Here is a 17513-nt window from a genome sequence, read left to right as displayed (position 1 = left end):
TTTCTCAAAGTAAAAGTCGAAATATATAAAAGTTTTTTCAAGGTGTTTTTTCTTCGTGAAACAATTCTCCATATTGCCGAGACTGAGCAACAAAAATCAGTCCATAAGACCATTGCAGCGAGGAAAACGTGAATTTGCTGTAACGATACAGGCAGACGACATCCGTTGATGACCATCGATGACCAGATCAATATGTACTGACAATGCCATGTCAATATAGAATTTGATTACGCAGCGAGAGATGTTTACGGCCACAACGTCAACTGTTTATCAAATCGCCGATGGTAATGACAGACAGATTCATGCCATTAATGTTTCCCGTAAACTGAAATGCAAAAGAATCGACTGCAGAAAACATGTGAAGCCTTGAGTGAGACAAAGTCAAACTAAGATGTGCAAAACAACTCGGCAAAACATGCTGAACAGTATTATAATATTGGTTGACCTTTCTGATAATCATTTTTGGCATTGGTTACGTATACAGGAGTCAACAGAGAAAACGTGAGCTTTTAAACCGACTATATCTGATAAATATCATGTCAAATATATATATATTTATCAGATAAAGTTATATATATCCTTCTTCGGCGATATCTTCATTTAAGTCACAATTTGTAAAAGTAATCCATTATGGGAAAAAGTAAGGGCTTCAACAGTTACACGGAGCATTGGCTAAAACCACCGTTTGAGATATCAGAATTGATAACTTTATAGAGGAGGCATGCATGTTGTAAAAAATTATAAGCATTGTTATAAATATTAACATTATTTTTCAATGCTACACGTTTGTATTGTTTTCTGTCTCGTTTTGTTATATAAAATATGTGTTTTCTTTAGAAACAATCCTATTGATTGAATTTTAAAGTAATAAAATTTTTATGATTATTCTTATCTACTAACTTCTTCTGTATTAATACACAAAACTTATATCTTGGAGCCGCTGAAGTCTATCCTTTAACTATTTTAAAAGGATTAACTTTTTTTAAAACAAGTCATCTATTTACAGCTTGTCACCTAATCCTATCTGTGTGTGCTCCAACGCAGGAGGGAAATACTGACGAGAAACACTTCCGTTTAGGACATTGTACTGTGCCGGCATCGTTTGTATTCAATAACTTTAGTAAGTGTCTTCATAAGTCACATGTAGTGACATGCTCAAACTTTCTTCTAATATTTTCCAACTGTTTCTTCTCTTCATCTTGATTTTAATGCAAATGCATGTTTGCAGAATTAAAGACACAAATTTGTAATACAATGTTCATATGCACCAGTTCGGCCTTGAACGTTTCGGTCCAATATTTCATGACTTTGTAAAGTTTGTACCGTGATCTTAAAAAAATATTTAATTGTAAACTTGTACAAATAATTAATTCCCCTGTAATCTTTTATAAATAATTGCCATCCCCCCCCCCCCCCCCCCAAAAAAAAAATAAATCAATAATTGTCTTATAAAGTGTATAATCTTAAATTTATGCTTATAAATACAATACAATACAATACAAAGTTTTTTATTGTCAATTATGACGCCCAATAATTTGAGCAGTACAATTAAGTTCAATTTCATACAAGTGATTACATATTGATTACATTGATTATTTAACAATTAAACAAAGTTAAGTCTTTTTCACCCAAATAATATCTGCAAAATAGATGAATATATATATATATATATATAGCAGAGACATATAAATAGTTTTACAATATAATATAGATGGACAAACTACCGGTGACTAAACTGTATCTAGAATTGATTTTCTCTCTTTGAATAAAGTACACAATAATAAACTTACTTTTTTAATTATAACATTATCCTCAGATGACATTAACCATATTAATTTTGATTTATTTGGGAGGCTTTTAAAGTTTTTGTTAACCTTATTTAAGTAATCTATATATTCAGATCTTTTATTTTCCAAAACAGGACACTGAAGAAGAAAATGAATTTCATCTTCAACTTCAGTGTTAAATGTACATAATTTCCCAGGAAACACATGACGTCCTTGCGACGTTATGTATTGGTCACTTAAAGGTCGTGACTGACGTTACGTAAGTACGACGTTGTTGCAACGTTGTGAGAAAGTTATTTTACGTCACGTCAGATACGACGTAGAACCGACGTCAGGACAACGTTATTATTGTTTTTAATAACGTTTATATTACGTTGTTGCAATGTCATATTGCGACGCATCCGTCACGTATGTGTGACGTTATAGCAACGTCGTCATATTTTTGGTTGTTACAGTATTAAGCTGATTTTTAAGCTATTAATATATGTATTTGTAATCAATAATACATTGTTGTGTACATTGTGATAATAAAAAAATAAAAAATAAATAATTGCAATATGTACTGTACATCGATCAAATAAATCACGTAATTAAAACGTTGTTGCAACGTTATTTACCGACGTTCCGAAAATTTACAATAGCAAGATTTCTTTTTTTATTATGCACTGAATTTAGTTTTAATTTGTCTTGTTTCTATTGATAGAACTAATGAACGATATTTGATATGAGGCAGGCATTACCTGTCAGTGTGAAAGGGAACGAAGTCTTTTGATTCAAACATGTTAAAAAAAGATACGGAAATACCGTAACGTTTCCGATTTTGGTTCGTTGTTAGGGCTTTTAGTTGTGACGCTATTTCAGTGATGACGTCATATTCAAAGTCAACGCCATTCACCAAGCCACCACTTAGTTTCAATGTAAGTACATTTATCTGTATTCTTTATAACTGTTGTTTTTTTCTTTTTACTTTTTATAGTTTCTATTATAAAGGAACGCCACAATGGAAAAGGTATTGTCAAAAGTTGTTGCAAGCGGCGGGTAAATGTCAAAATACAGGATTTTGTGTTTAGAGCATGAAACTTACGTCCATCTAACTGTAATAATAACAATTTGTAATACTAAAAATAAAGATTGTGATAATGGTGGTCTAAATGTAAACCATATGATCCAAATACATGTATGGTCAGCTCGTACTGGACCATATGCGTTTACTCATACGGTCCGCCCGCACACGTATGGTCGGACTGTACGAATCCACATCGTATACTTAAACGGGTCGGACCGTACTCGTGCGGTCCAAATACTCATATGGTCTGGAACATATATATATGTCAAATATGTAAAACGTAGATTTACTGATCATAATTTTCAATGATATTTTTTTATATATATATTTTGGCAGTGGCTATTTTGCCGGTGAAACAGTAGTTATGATATGATTAAAATATCTCGATTAAAAGCTAGCTTAGTATAAAAATACTGTGAATTTGTTATTTTTACGTTTTTTTTTGTGAAGTTTAAAAAGATAAATCAGTCATTGTCATAATGTAGAAATTAACAATAACAAATAAGGAGCTATGCATTTTTAAATTTGATAATTAATAAAATCATTAGGGAGACGGATTTATAAATCATAAAAGTTTTTCCAAACTTGTTTCCGAATCCCATATTTGTACTTTATGTAACATTGTAATATTTGTCTTGAAATTGTTTATTAATAAATATTGTTTAAACTAAATCATTATGTCATCTTGCAAAATCAACGATATACTACAGTCATGGACTGGTGATGGGACAAAAGTGATTTTTCACTCAAAAAATGTCCTATCATTTCAACTAAAATCGGTATTTTTCAAAAAAATATTACCAAGTCCCGTTTGAGTGATTTTTTTTAAAATAGACACTAAAAGATGTAAAAATGCATGAAGTTTTATTGTTTATTTAGTCATAATTTTCATGAGTTTCGTTTTCATTATTTGATGAGTTAAACACAAATGCAAATTTTAACGATTTTGAATTGGTTAGAATAATAGCAAACTTTTCAAGAATTTTTTTTCTTTGTGTCCATCTCGGCACAGGCAGAAAATTAAAATGGGCATGAATAATATTATAACCAAATAAACAATAAAACTTCAGACATTTCCGCATCTTTTGGTATCTATATTATGAAAATCGCTCATACAGTTACTTCGTAATATTTTTTTGAAAAATATCGGTTTTAGTTGTCGGTTTTAGTTGAAATGATAGGACTTTTTTTTTAACTCATACTGGTAACTGACTTTTGTCCAATGAATGTAGCCTGCTCTTCAAAATCATAAATATTTAATGAAAATCCAGAATTTGTCTTTGAAATCAGGGAATCACCATTTAACTTTAATAAAAGGGGGGTCATGGATATTTTTCTTTATTTTTAAAATTGTTTTCCTCTGATTTCCAAATTGATGAAACAAAATATTCTGTTCGAGTACAGGACAAAAAATATTCTGAATCCTGATTCCTCCCATACCTTATAGTGTTAGGTTTGAACAAAATAATTTGAGTGATATCGTTGAAAAATGAAAGAAAATTGTTTGCACGAAAAAATTCTGATTCAAGCAAACACCATGACCCTCCTTCAAGCTTGAAATTAAATTGTTGCTCCCCAGCAGTCTAAGGTTTATTTTTAGATTAAATTAAATATCACGATGCAAATTTTATTAATGTCAATTTTTGTAGAGTCTTACATGAAGAATTGATTGGGGAAACCCTAAAACATGCACCCTCAAAACCAGGCGGAACACGCTATAAGCATGATAAGGTAAGAATACTCTTATTTCCCCAGTATAGTACAACCTATCTTGGATTTATATTTACCAAAATTATTATTGTTTGTATTCGTCTATGTTGATATTTTTTTTAATTCAGTACTAAATTGTTATTAAAGATATGTATTTGTAACTAGCATTGTGAAGATCAAGATACTCCTTTGCGACAATAAAGTGTAACATTAAATAGAACTGAATATATAAATTATGTGTACTAATAAGTTTTTGTATTGTCATTGCAGGAACCAATTGCTAAGAGGCCTATTCCAGCAGATCCGGCCTTTATACCACTACGAAGGACACAGGAGAACATTTAAAATAAACAAAGTTAACGATGATCAAATCTTCATTTTTTTTATATACAGGCATAATTTACTTGTCATAAACTTTTTTTTATAAAATTTTCATGGCCTTGGTGGGTATTATATCTAGAACGTGAACATGCTAAATGAGAAATGTATACTACGATGAAATAAATTAGATACTAGTATAAAAAAGAAGATGTGGTATGATTGACAATGAGACTCTCCAGAAGATACCAGTCACAGAAATTAACTATAGAGGTATAGAGATCACTGTACGGCCTTCAATAATGGTCGAATTACATATCATATAGGCATTAATTAAAGATGAGTTAGAAGAGACAGGGGGAACACCCCCCTTATAGAGAAACATATATGATATATGCATATTATTTTTACAAGCAATAACTATCAAGAACTGCATATGAATAGGCAGCGACTCGATCAGCTATGGATGGACCCAGGATTCATTTCTGTTATGTCACAATTATTGAAACAGTTACTCGATTAAAGCTACAAAAAAATGATGCAGAATATATGAATTCCTTCAGAGAGTAGCACAAACAGGTATCATCTAGAGGTCACGTCATGGACCCAAACACAGCTGATACTATGTTTGTATATACATATGATAATTTTGGACCAATTATATAGCATATAGATTACTTCGACATAATGAGATATTAACGTTGTTGTAATGTCAGGAATAACGTTGTTAAAACGTGATTTTACGTCACCACAACGTTGAAGTATGACGTTGTGACAACATCGACATAACGTAATATAAACGTTGTTGTAATGTCAGGAATAACGTTGTAGCAACGTAATTTTACGTCACCACAACGTTGATGTACGACGTTGTGACAATGTCAAGAAAACCATACACTTTTACGTAAATGCAACGTAATAACCTGACGTCAATGCGACGAAAACGTAACGTTGTCACGACGTAATGATGACGTAACATTGTTAGCTGGGTTACATATTCTATCCTCCACTCGAAGCCCCACATATCTGCCTCTTTCAATTTCTAATTTATGTGCACTGACTCTAAACTTAGTGAGCAGTCGCCTTTCATCCTCATTTAAAATTAATAAGTATTTTTCCATATAAATATTTTCTTTAAATAATCTGTAAGTTCTAAGTTCTTAGTATAACATGCATTTATTTGATAAATACATGTTATATATGCAGTCAGTAATTGTATAAAGTCACAGAAGTTTGAAATCATAGCAATAAAGGTTCAAAACTCGACTATCACAGAATAAAAAAGTAAAGTGTGTCAATCCAATATATATAGAAATATTAAAGAAACAAAGATTTTGAGTAAATGTCTAAAATTTCAATTGAAACTTAGAATAAGTGGATGACTGTCCTGTAATCTATTACTGTATATATTTCAGTTCCCATTCAGGTAAACAATCTAGGATGGCACAGAACAAGGTTACGTTTAAGTCTGAGAACAAACTTGGGGACTGTCCAGGAGTTGTGACGGGTGATCCAGCCGTGACAAAGAAAGGGCTTGTAGTAATCCAGGAATGGTGGGGTATGAATGAGCAAATTATTCAGGAGGCAGCACTCATAGCAAAGTCAGGGTTTGTGACCTTGAACCCTGACCTTTATAGAGGAAAGGTGGCAAAAGATAATGAGACTGCTGGACATTACATGAATGATTTAGACTGGCCAGGAGCTGTGGCTGACATTAAAGGAGCTATTTTATATCTGAAGAATGCTGGGTGTACAAAGGTTGGTTCTATATCTGAAGAATGCTGGATGTACAAAGGTGGGTTTATATCTGAAGAATGCTGGATGTACAAAGGTGGGTTTATATCTGAAGAAAGCTGGATGTACAAAAGTGGGTTTTATATCTGAAGAATGCTGGGTGTACAAAGGTGGGTTCTATATCTGAAGAATGCTGGATGTACAAAGGTGGGTTTTATATCTAAAGAATGCTGGATGTACAAAGGTGGGTTTATATCTGAAGAATGCTGGGTGTACAAAGGTGGGTTTATATTTGAAGAATGCTGGGTGTACAAAGGTGGGTTTATATCTGAATAATGCTGGGTGTGCAAAGGTGGGTTTTATATCTGAAGAATGCTGGGTGTACAAATGTGGGTTTTATATCTGAAGAATGCTGGGTGTACAAAGGTGGGTATTATATCTGAAGAATGCTGGGTGTACAAAGGTGGGTTTTATATCTGAAGAAAGCTGGATGAACAAAAGTGGGTTTTATATTTGAAGAAAGCTGGATGTACAAAGGTGGGTTTATATCTGAAGAATGCTGGGTGTACAAAGATGGGTTTCATATCTGAAGAATGCTGGGTGTACAAAGGTGGGTTTTATATCTGAAGAAAGCTGGATGTACAAAAGTGGGTTTTATATTTGAAGAAAGCTGGATGTACAAAGGTGGGTTTATATCTGAAGAATGCTGGGTGTACAAAGGTGGGTTTTATATCTGAAGAATGCTGGGTGTACAAAGGTGGGTTTTATATCTGAAGAATGCTGGGTGTACAAAGGTGGGTTTATATCTGAAGAAAGCTGGATGTACAAAAGTGGGTTTTATATCTGAAGAATGCTGGGTGTACAAAGGTGGGTTTATATTTGAAGAATGCTGGGTGTACAAAGGTGGGTTTATATTTGAAGAATGCTGGGTGTACAAAGGTGGGTTTATATCTGAAGAAAGCTGGATGTACAATGGTGGGTTTTATATCTGAAGAATGCTGGGTGTACAAAGGTGGGTTTATATTTGAAGAATGCTGGATGTACAAAGGTGGGTTTATATCTGAAGAAAGCTGGATGTACAAAAGTGGGTTTTATATCTGAAGAATGCTGGGTGTACAAAGGTGGGTTTATATTTGAAGAATGCTGGGTGTACAAAGGTGGGTTTATATCTGAAGAAAGCTGGATGTACAAAGGTGGGTTCTATATCTGAAGAATGCTGGATGTACAAAGGTGGGTTCTATATCTGAAGAAAGATAGTATACTGTGGTGGGTTTATATCTAAAGAATGCATGATAAACAAAGGTGGGTTTTATATCTGAAGAATGCTGGATGTACAAAGGTGGGTTCTATATCTGAAGAAAGATAGTATACTGTGGTGGGTTTATATCTAAAGAATGCTGGATAAACAAAGGTGGGTTTTATATCTGAAGAATGCTGGATATACAAAGGTGGGTTTTATATCTGAAGAATGCTGGATAAACAAAGGTGGGTTTATATCTGAAGAATGCTGGATGTACAAAGGTGGGTTTTATATCTGAAGAATGCTGGGTGTACAAAGGTGGGTTTATATCTGAAGAATGCTGGATAAACAAAGGTGGGTTTTATATCTGAAGAATGCTGGATGTACAAAGGTGGGTTTTATATCTGAAGAATGCTGGATAAACAAAGGTGGGTTTATATCTGAAGAATGCTGGATGTACCAAGGTGGGTTTATATCTGAAGAATGCTGGATAAACAAAGGTGGGTTTTATATCTGAAGAATGCTGGATGTACAAAGGTGGGTTTTATATCTGAAGAATGCTGGGTGTACAAAGGTGGGTTTATATCTGAAGAATGCTGGATGTACAAAGGTGGGTTCTATATCTGAAGAATGCTGGATGTACAAAGGTGGGTTTTATATCTAAACAATGCTGGATGTACAGAGGTGGGTTTTATATCTGAAGAATGCTGGATGAACAAAGGTGGGTTTTATATCTGAAGAAAGCTGGATGTACAAAGGTAGGTTCTATATATGAAGAATGCTGGATGTACAAAGGTGGGTTCTATATCTGAAGAATGCTGGATGTACAAAGGTGGGTTTCATATCTGAAGAAAGCTGGATGTACAAAGGTGGGTTTTATATCTGAAGAATGCTGGATGTACAAAGGTGGGTTTTATATCTGAAGAATGCTGGATGTAAAAAGGTGGGTTTTATATCTGAAGAAAGCTGGATGTACAAAGGTGGGTTTCATATCTGAAGAAAGCTGGATGTACAAAAGTGGGTTTTATATCTGAAGAATGCTGGATGTACAAAGGTAGGTTCTATATCTGAAGAATGCTGGATGTACAAAGGTGGGTTCTATATCTGAATAATGCTGGATGTACAAAGATGGGTTTTATATCTGAAGAAAGCTGGATGTACAAAGGTGGGTTTATATCTGAAGAATGCTGGATGTACAAAGGTGGGTTCTATATCTAAAGAATGCTGGATGTACAAAGGTGGGTTTTATATCTGAAGAATGCTGGGTGTACAAAGGTGGGTTTATATTTGAAGAATGCTGGGTGTACAAAGGTGGGTTTATATCTGAATAATGCTGGGTGTGCAAAGGTGGGTTTTATATCTGAAGAATGCTGGGTGTACAAATGTGGGTTTTATATCTGAAGAATGCTGGGTGTACAAAGGTGGGTATTATATCTGAAGAATGCTGGGTGTACAAAGGTGGGTTTTATATCTGAAGAAAGCTGGATGAACAAAAGTGGGTTTTATATTTGAAGAAAGCTGGATGTACAAAGGTGGGTTTATATCTGAAGAATGCTGGGTGTACAAAGATGGGTTTCATATCTGAAGAATGCTGGGTGTACAAAGGTGGGTTTTATATCTGAAGAAAGCTGGATGTACAAAAGTGGGTTTTATATTTGAAGAAAGCTGGATGTACAAAGGTGGGTTTATATCTGAAGAATGCTGGGTGTACAAAGGTGGGTTTTATATCTGAAGAATGCTGGGTGTACAAAGGTGGGTTTTATATCTGAAGAAAGCTGGATGTACGAAAGTGGGTTTTATATCTGAAGAATGCTGGGTGTACAAAGGTGGGTTTATATCTGAAGAATGCTGGATGTACAAAGGTGGGTTTATATCTGAAGAAAGCTGGATGTACAAAGGTGGGTTCTATATCTGAAGAATGCTGGATAAACAAAGGTGGGTTCTATATCTGAAGAATGCTGGATGAACAAAGGTGGGTTTATATCTGAAGAATGCTGGGTGTACAAAGGTGGGTTTATATCTGAAGAAAGCTGGATGTACAATGGTGGGTTTTATATCTGGAGAATGCTGGATGTACAAAGGTGGGTTCTATATCTGAATAATGCTGGATGTACAAAGGTGGGTTTTATATCTGAAGAATGCTGGATGTACAAAGGTGGGTTTTATATCTGAATAATGCTGGATGTACAAAGGTGGGTTTTATATCTGAAGAATGCTGGGTGTACAAAGGTGGGTTTATATTTGAAGAATGCTGGATGTACAAAGGTGGGTTTATATCTGAAGAAAGCTGGATGTACAAAAGTGGGTTTTATATCTGAAGAATGCTGGGTGTACAAAGGTGGGTTTATATTTGAAGAATGCTGGGTGTACAAAGGTGGGTTTATATCTGAAGAAAGCTGGATGTACAAAGGTGGGTTCTATATCTGAAGAATGCTGGATGTACAAAGGTGGGTTCTATATCTGAAGAAAGATAGTATACTGTGGTGGGTTTATATCTAACGAATGCATGATAAACAAAGGTGGGTTTTATATCTGAAGAATGCTGGATGTACAAAGGTGGGTTCTATATCTGAAGAAAGATAGTATACTGTGGTGGGTTTATATCTAAAGAATGCTGGATAAACAAAGGTGGGTTTTATATCTGAAGAATGCTGGATATACAAAGGTGGGTTTTATATCTGAAGAATGCTGGATGTACAAAGGTGGGTTTTATATCTGAAGAATGCTGGATGTTCAAAGGTGGGTTTTATATCTGAAGAATGCTGGGTGTACAAAGGTGGGTTTATATCTGAAGAATGCTGGATAAACAAAGGTGGGTTTTATATCTGAAGAATGCTGGATGTACAAAGGTGGGTTTTATATCTGAAGAATGCTGGGTGTACCAAGGTGGGTTTATATCTGAAGAATGCTGGATAAACAAAGGTGGGTTTTATATCTGAAGAATGCTGGATGTACAAAGGTGGGTTTTATATCTGAAGAATGCTGGGTGTACAAAGGTGGGTTTATATCTGAAGAATGCTGGATGTACAAAGGTGGGTTCTATATCTGAAGAATGCTGGATGTACAAAGGTGGGTTTTATATCTAAACAATGCTGGATGTACAGAGGTGGGTTTTATATCTGAAGAATGCTGGATGAACAAAGGTGGGTTTTATATCTGAAGAAAGCTGGATGTACAAAGGTAGGTTCTATATCTGAAGAATGCTGGATGTACAAGGTGGGTTCTATATCTGAAGAATGCTGGATGTACAAGGTGGGTTCTATATCTGAAGAATGCTGGATGTACAAAGGTGGGTTTCATATCTGAAGAAAGCTGGATGTACAAAGGTGGGTTTTATATCTGAAGAATGCTGGATGTACAAAGGTGGGTTTTATATCTGAAGAATGCTGGATGTAAAAAGGTGGGTTTTATATCTGAAGAAAGCTGGATGTACAAAGGTGGGTTTTATATCTGAAGAATGCTGGATGTACAAAGGTAGGTTCTATATCTGAAGAATGCTGGATGTACAAAGGTGGGTTCTATATCTGAAGAATGCTGGATAAACAAAGGTGGGTTTTGTATCTGAAGAAAGCTGGATGTACAAAGGTGGGTTTATATCTGAAGAATGCTGGATGTACAAAGGTGGGTTTATATCTGAAGAATGCTGGATGTACAAAGGTGGGTTTATATCTGAAGAATGCTGGATGAACAAAGGTGGGTTTTATATCTGAAGAAAGCTGGATGTACAAAGGTAGGTTCTATATCTGAAGAATGCTGGATGTACACAGGTGGGTTTTATATCTGAAGAAAGCTGGATGTACAAAGGTGGGTTTATATCTGAAGAATGCTGGATGTACAAAGGTGGGTTTATATCTGAAGAATGCTGGATGAACAAAGGTGGGTTTTATATCTGAAGAAAGCTGGATGTACAAAGGTAGGTTCTATATCTGAAGAATGCTGGATGTACAAAGGTGGGTTCTATATCTAAAGAATGCTGGATGTACAAAGGTGGGTTTTATATCTGAAGAAAGCTGGATGTACAAAGGTGGGTTTTATATTTGAAGAATGCTGGATGTACAAAGGTGGGTTTTATATCTGAAGAATGCTGGATGTAAAAAGGTGGGTTTTATATCTGAAGAAAGCTGGATGTACAAAGGTGGGTTTTATATCTGAAGAATGCTGGATGTACAAAGGTAGGTTCTATATCTGAAGAATGCTGGATGTACAAAGGTGGGTTCTATATCTGAAGAATGCTGGATGTACAAAGGTGGGTTTTATATCTGAAGAAAGCTTGATGTACAAAGGTGGGTTTATATCTGAAGAATGCTGGATGTACAAAGGTGGGTTTATATCTGAAGAATGCTGGATGTAGAAAGGTGGGTTTTATATCTGAAGAAAGCTGGATGTACAAAGGTGGGTTTTATATCTGAAGAATGCTGGATGTACAAATGTAGGTTCTATATCTGAAGAATGCTGGATGTACAAAGGTGGGTTCTATATCTGAAGAATGCTGGATGTACAAAGGTGGGTTTTATATCTGAAGAATGCTGGATGTACAAAGGTTGGTTTATATCTGAAGAATGATGGGTGTACAAAGGTGGGTTTATATCTGAAGAATGCTGGATGTACAAAGTAGGGTTTTTATTTAAAGAATGCTGGATGTACAAAGGTGGGTTTATATTTAAAGAATGCTGGGTGAACAAAGGTGGGTTTATATCTGAAGAATGCTGGGTGTACAAAGATGGGTTTATATCTGAAGAATGCTGGGTGTACAAAGGTGGGTTTATATCTGAAGAATGCTGGATGTACAAAGGTGGGTTTATATCTGAAGAATGCTGGATGTACAAAGGTGGGTTTATATCTGAAGAACGCTGGGTGTACAAAGGTGGGTTCTATATCTGAAGAATGCTGGATGTACAAAGGTGGGTTTTATATTTGAAGAATGCTGGATGTACAAAGGTGGGTTTATATCTGAAGAAAGCTGGATGTACAAAAGTGGGTTTTATATCTGAAGAAAGCTGGATGTACAAAGGTGGGTTTATATTTGAAGAAAGCTGGATGTACAAAGGTGGGTTTATATCTGAAGAATGCTGGGTGTACAAAGGTGAGTTTATATCTGAAGAATGCTGGATGTACAAAGGTGGGTTTATATTTGAAGAAAGCTGGGGGTACAAAGGTGGGTTTATATCTGAAGAATGCTGGGTGTACAAAGATGGGTTTATATCTGAAGAATGCTGGATAAACAAAGGTGGGTTTTATATCTGAAGAAAGCTGGATGTACAAAGGTGGGTTTTATATCTGAAGAATGCTGGATGTACAAAGGTGGGTTTTATATCTGAAGAATGCTGGATAAACAAAGGTGGGTTTATATTTGAAGAAAGCAGGGTGAACAAAGGTGAGTTTTATATATGAATAATGCTGGGTGTACAAAGGTAGGTTCTATATCTGAAGAATGCTGGGTGTACAAAGGTGAGTTTATATCTGAAGAATGCTGGATGTACAAAGGTGGGTTTATATTTGAAGAAAGCTGGATGTACAAAGGTGGGTTTATATCTGAAGAATGCTGGGTGTACAAAGGTGAGTTTATATCTGAAGAATGCTGGATGTACAAAGGTGGGTTTATATTTGAAGAAAGCTGGGGGTACAAAGGTGGGTTTATATCTGAAGAATGCTGGATGTACAAAGGTGGGTTTATATCTGCAGAATGCTGGATGTACAAAGGTGGGTTCTATATCTGAAGAATGCTGGATGTACAAAGGTGGGTTTATATCTGAAGAACGCTGGGTGTACAAAGGTGGGTTTTATATTTGAAGAATGCTGGATGTACAAAGGTGGGTTTATATCTGAAGAATGCTGGATGTACAAAAGTGGGTTTATATTTGAAGAATGCAGGGTGAACAAAGGTGAGTTTTATATATGAATAATGCTGGGTGTACAAAGGTGAGTTTATATCTGGAGAATGCTGGGTGTACAAAGGTGGGTTTATATTTGAAGAAAGCTGGATGTACAAAGGTGGGTTTATATTTGAAGAAAGCTGGGGGTACAAAGGTGGGTTTATATCTGAAGAATGCTGGATGTACAAAGGTAGGTTTATATCTGAAGAATGCTGGATGTACAAAGGTGGGTTTTATATCTAAAGAATGCTGGATGTACAAAGGTGGGTTTATATCTGAAGAATGCTGGATGTACAAAGGTGAGTTTATATTTGAAGAAAGCTGGGGGTACAAAGGTGGGTTTATATTTGAAGAAAGCTGGGTATAAAATGGTGGGTTTTATAATAGTCTGAAAAATTATGGATGTAAATAGGTGAATTTTATATCTACTTTATATTTTCAGGTTGGTGTGACTGGGTTTTGTATGGGAGGAGCCCTCACTCTTGCCTCAGCTGCATTAGTTCCAGAGGTTGATGCTGCAGCACCATTTTATGGGATTCCAGGCAAAGCACTGTGTGATTTAAAGAATATAAAGTGTCCAGTTCAGTGTCATTTTGGTAACTTAGATACCATGGAAGGATTCTCTGCTCCCAAAGATCAGGAATTGTTGGAACAAACATTAAAAGAGACTGGAGTTGTTTTTGAATTTTACCGCTATGAGGCTAACCATGCCTTTACCAACACCACTGGCCCTAACTACAACAAAGAATGCTGTGACTTAGCACTGAAACGCATGTGTGAATTCATGGGCAAGAATTTAAGTTGACTTGGACCTCAATTGTAAAACTACACATTATATAATGCTAGTCTAAAACTACACAATATATAGTGCTAGTCAAAACTACACCTAGTCATTTAATGATTGGTTGGTTGGTTATTTTTGGTGTGCCGGCAGCATTTTGATTCATATCAGTACTTATTTTTTGTATGAAGTGGACTTTTTACATGTTTAAAACTGTTTGAAAAAATATTAAATGAGAAAATCATCTTAGAAAGAATTTTATTACTTTATTACACAAAGACTATAAAGTACTTATGAATACTAAGTGGGGAATATATTAATGAGACAGCAACCCTATAACATAGATAAAAAAAATAACATGAATTCATGGAAAGTTGGGGTAAATGCTCATGAACAGCAACCCTACAGATTAAATAGATCAGATAAAGATCAAAAATGCATACAAGGAGATGTGGGTTATATGTTCGTGGACAGCAACCCTACAGCAAAGATAAACAAAATAAAGATCAAACGTGAAAACAAGGAGATGGGGGTTTATGTCCATGGACAGCAACCCAACACTGGTCAACAGCATAGATAAATTATATAAAGAATAAAAATATATACAAAGAGATGTGGTTAAATGCTCATGGACAGCAACCCTATAGCTTAAATAGATCAGATAAAGATCAAACATGCATACAAGGAGATGTGAGTTATATTTCTATGAGCATCATCCTTACAGCACAAATAAACAAAATAAAGACTAAACTTACATATGAGTAAAAAGACATGTGGGATGTTTGTCCCTGGACATCAACCCTACAGCACAAATAAACAAAAAATATACACCATATTGAAATATAACAGAGTAGTTGACCAGTAATGTTAAAAATAAAGTTCTATTTCATTAAACCAATTCATTAAACAAAATCCTAAAAGTCCAACTGCAGTGTACACCTGGAAACCCTAAAAATCTCACTGCATTGTACACCTGGAAACCCTAAAATTCCCACTGCAGTGTATACCTGGAAACCCTAAAAATCTCACTGCATTGTACACCTGAAAACCCTCAAAATTTCACTGCATTGTACACCTGGAAACCCTAATACCCCACTGCAGTGCACACTTGGAAACCCTCAAAATACCACTGCAGTGTACACCTGGAAACCCTTAACATCCAACTGCAGTGTACACCTGGAAACCCTTAACATCCAACTGCAGTGTACACCTCGAAACCCTTAAAATCTCACTATAGTGTACACCTCGAAACCCTAAAAATCCCACTGCAGTGTATACCCGGAAACGTTAACCCCAAAAAATCCCACTGCAGTATACACCTGGAAACCCTAAAAAGTCACTGCAGTGTTCACCTGGAAACCCTAAAAATCCCACTGCAGTGTACACCTGGAAATCCTAAAAATCCCACTGCACTCCCCATGGAAACTCAATAAATCATACTGTAGTTTACACATGGTAACCCCAAAACCGGTTGCCATGTAGTCATGGAAAATCTGAAAAAAAATACACTTCAGTGTACACATAGAAAATTTAAAAAATCACACTTTTAGAAACTTAAAACGGCTCTGCAGTCTACACATGGAAACCCTAAAAATCTTATTGTATTGTTCACATGGAAAGTTTAAACACACCAAAGCAGTGTACTATACATGGAAACCCTCAAACCCAAAGTTTAGTAGTAAAAGGTGTTTGGGGTTGTGGTATAAAAACGACCGCAAAAATTGAAAAAATTTTGGTCGTATATTGGTATCACGTAGGTGTCGTCTGCGTCGTCGTTGTCCGAAGACATTAGGTTTTCGCACTATAACTTTAGTATAAGTACTAGTTTATAGAAATCTATGAAATTAAAACACAAGTTGATTTTGTGAGTTTTGCTCCCAAAATTTGAGGAATTAGGGGCCAAAAAGGGCCCAAATAAGCATTTTCTTGGTTTTCACACTATTACTTTAGTTCTACAAAATGGAAATCTATGAAATTTTGAAACAAGGTTAATGGCCACAAAAGGAACGTTGGGATCGATTTTGGTAATTTTGGTTCCAACGTTTAGGAATTGGAGGCCAAAAAGGGCCCAAATAAGGATTTTCTTGGTTTTCGCACTATTACTTTAGTTTAAGTAATAGAAATCTTTGAAGTTTTGACACAAGGTTTATGACCACAAAAGGAAGGTTGGGATTGATTTTGGGAGTTTTGGTTCCAAAGCTTTAGGAATTAGGGGCCAAAAAAAGGGCCCAAATAATCATTATTCTTGGTTTTCGCACAATAACTTTAGTATAAGTAAACAGAAATCAATGAAACTTAAACACAAGGTTTATGACCATAAAAGGAAGGTTGGGATTGATTTTGGGAGTTTAGGTCTCAACAGTTTAGGAATTAGGGGCCCAAAGGCTCCAAAATTAAACTTTGTTTGATTTTGACAAAAATTGAATAGTTAGGGTTCTTTGATATGCCGAACCAAACTGTGTATGAAGATTCTAAATTTGTGGTCCCGTTTCAAATTTGTCTACAGTAAGGTCCAAAAGTCCAAAATTAAACTTAGTTTGATTTTAGCAAAAAATGAATCTAAAAATGTACTTAGATTTTTTATTATTGGCCCTGTTTTCAAGTTAGTCCAAATCGGGGTCTGAAATTAAACTTAGTTTGATTTCATCAAAATTTCAATAATTGGGGTTCTTTGATATGCCAAATCTAACTGTGTATGTAGATTCTTAATTTTTGGTCCCGTTTTCAGATTGGTCTACATTAAAGTCCAAATGATCCAAAATTGAACTAAGTTTGATTTCAACAAAAATTGAATTCTTGGGCTTCTTTGATATGCTGAATCTTAACATGTACTTAGGTTTTTGATTATGGGCCCCTTTGCAAGTTGGTCGAAATCAGGATCCAAAATTATTATATTAAGTATTGTGCAATAGCAAGAAATTTTCAATTGCACAGTATTCAGCAGTATCAAGAAATCTTCGATTGCACAGTATTGTGCAATAGCAAGAAATTTTCATTTGCACAG

The 17513-nt window shown here is 35.2% G+C and overlaps 1 protein-coding gene across 1 annotated transcript; it reads left to right on the top strand.

Moving 5' to 3' along the window:
* Window positions 1-1005: 1005 nt before the first annotated feature.
* LOC134702385 (protein usf-like) lies at window positions 1006-14759 on the top strand. Its single transcript, XM_063563291.1, has 3 exons — window positions 1006-1120; window positions 6297-6639; window positions 14171-14759. Exons 2-3 carry the CDS (start codon window positions 6322-6324, stop codon window positions 14531-14533), a joined length of 681 nt encoding a protein of 226 aa, XP_063419361.1. The 5' UTR covers window positions 1006-1120; window positions 6297-6321; the 3' UTR covers window positions 14534-14759.
* The last annotated feature ends 2754 nt before the right edge of the window (window positions 14760-17513 follow it).

Source organism: Mytilus trossulus, unplaced genomic scaffold (genome assembly GCF_036588685.1).
Source record: "Mytilus trossulus isolate FHL-02 unplaced genomic scaffold, PNRI_Mtr1.1.1.hap1 h1tg000445l__unscaffolded, whole genome shotgun sequence".
Taxonomy (NCBI): domain Eukaryota; kingdom Metazoa; phylum Mollusca; class Bivalvia; order Mytilida; family Mytilidae; genus Mytilus; species Mytilus trossulus.
This window is presented reverse-complemented; position numbering and strand designations above follow the sequence as displayed.

Coding starts and splice junctions, on each gene's coding strand:
- LOC134702385 (XM_063563291.1), top strand. CDS start 6,322: ATGGCACAGAACAAGGTTACGTTTAAGTCTGAGAACAAACTTGGGGAC. Junction 6,640..14,170: donor AGAATGCTGGGTGTACAAAG/GTTGGTTCTATA, acceptor TTATATTTTCAG/GTTGGTGTGACTGGGTTTTG.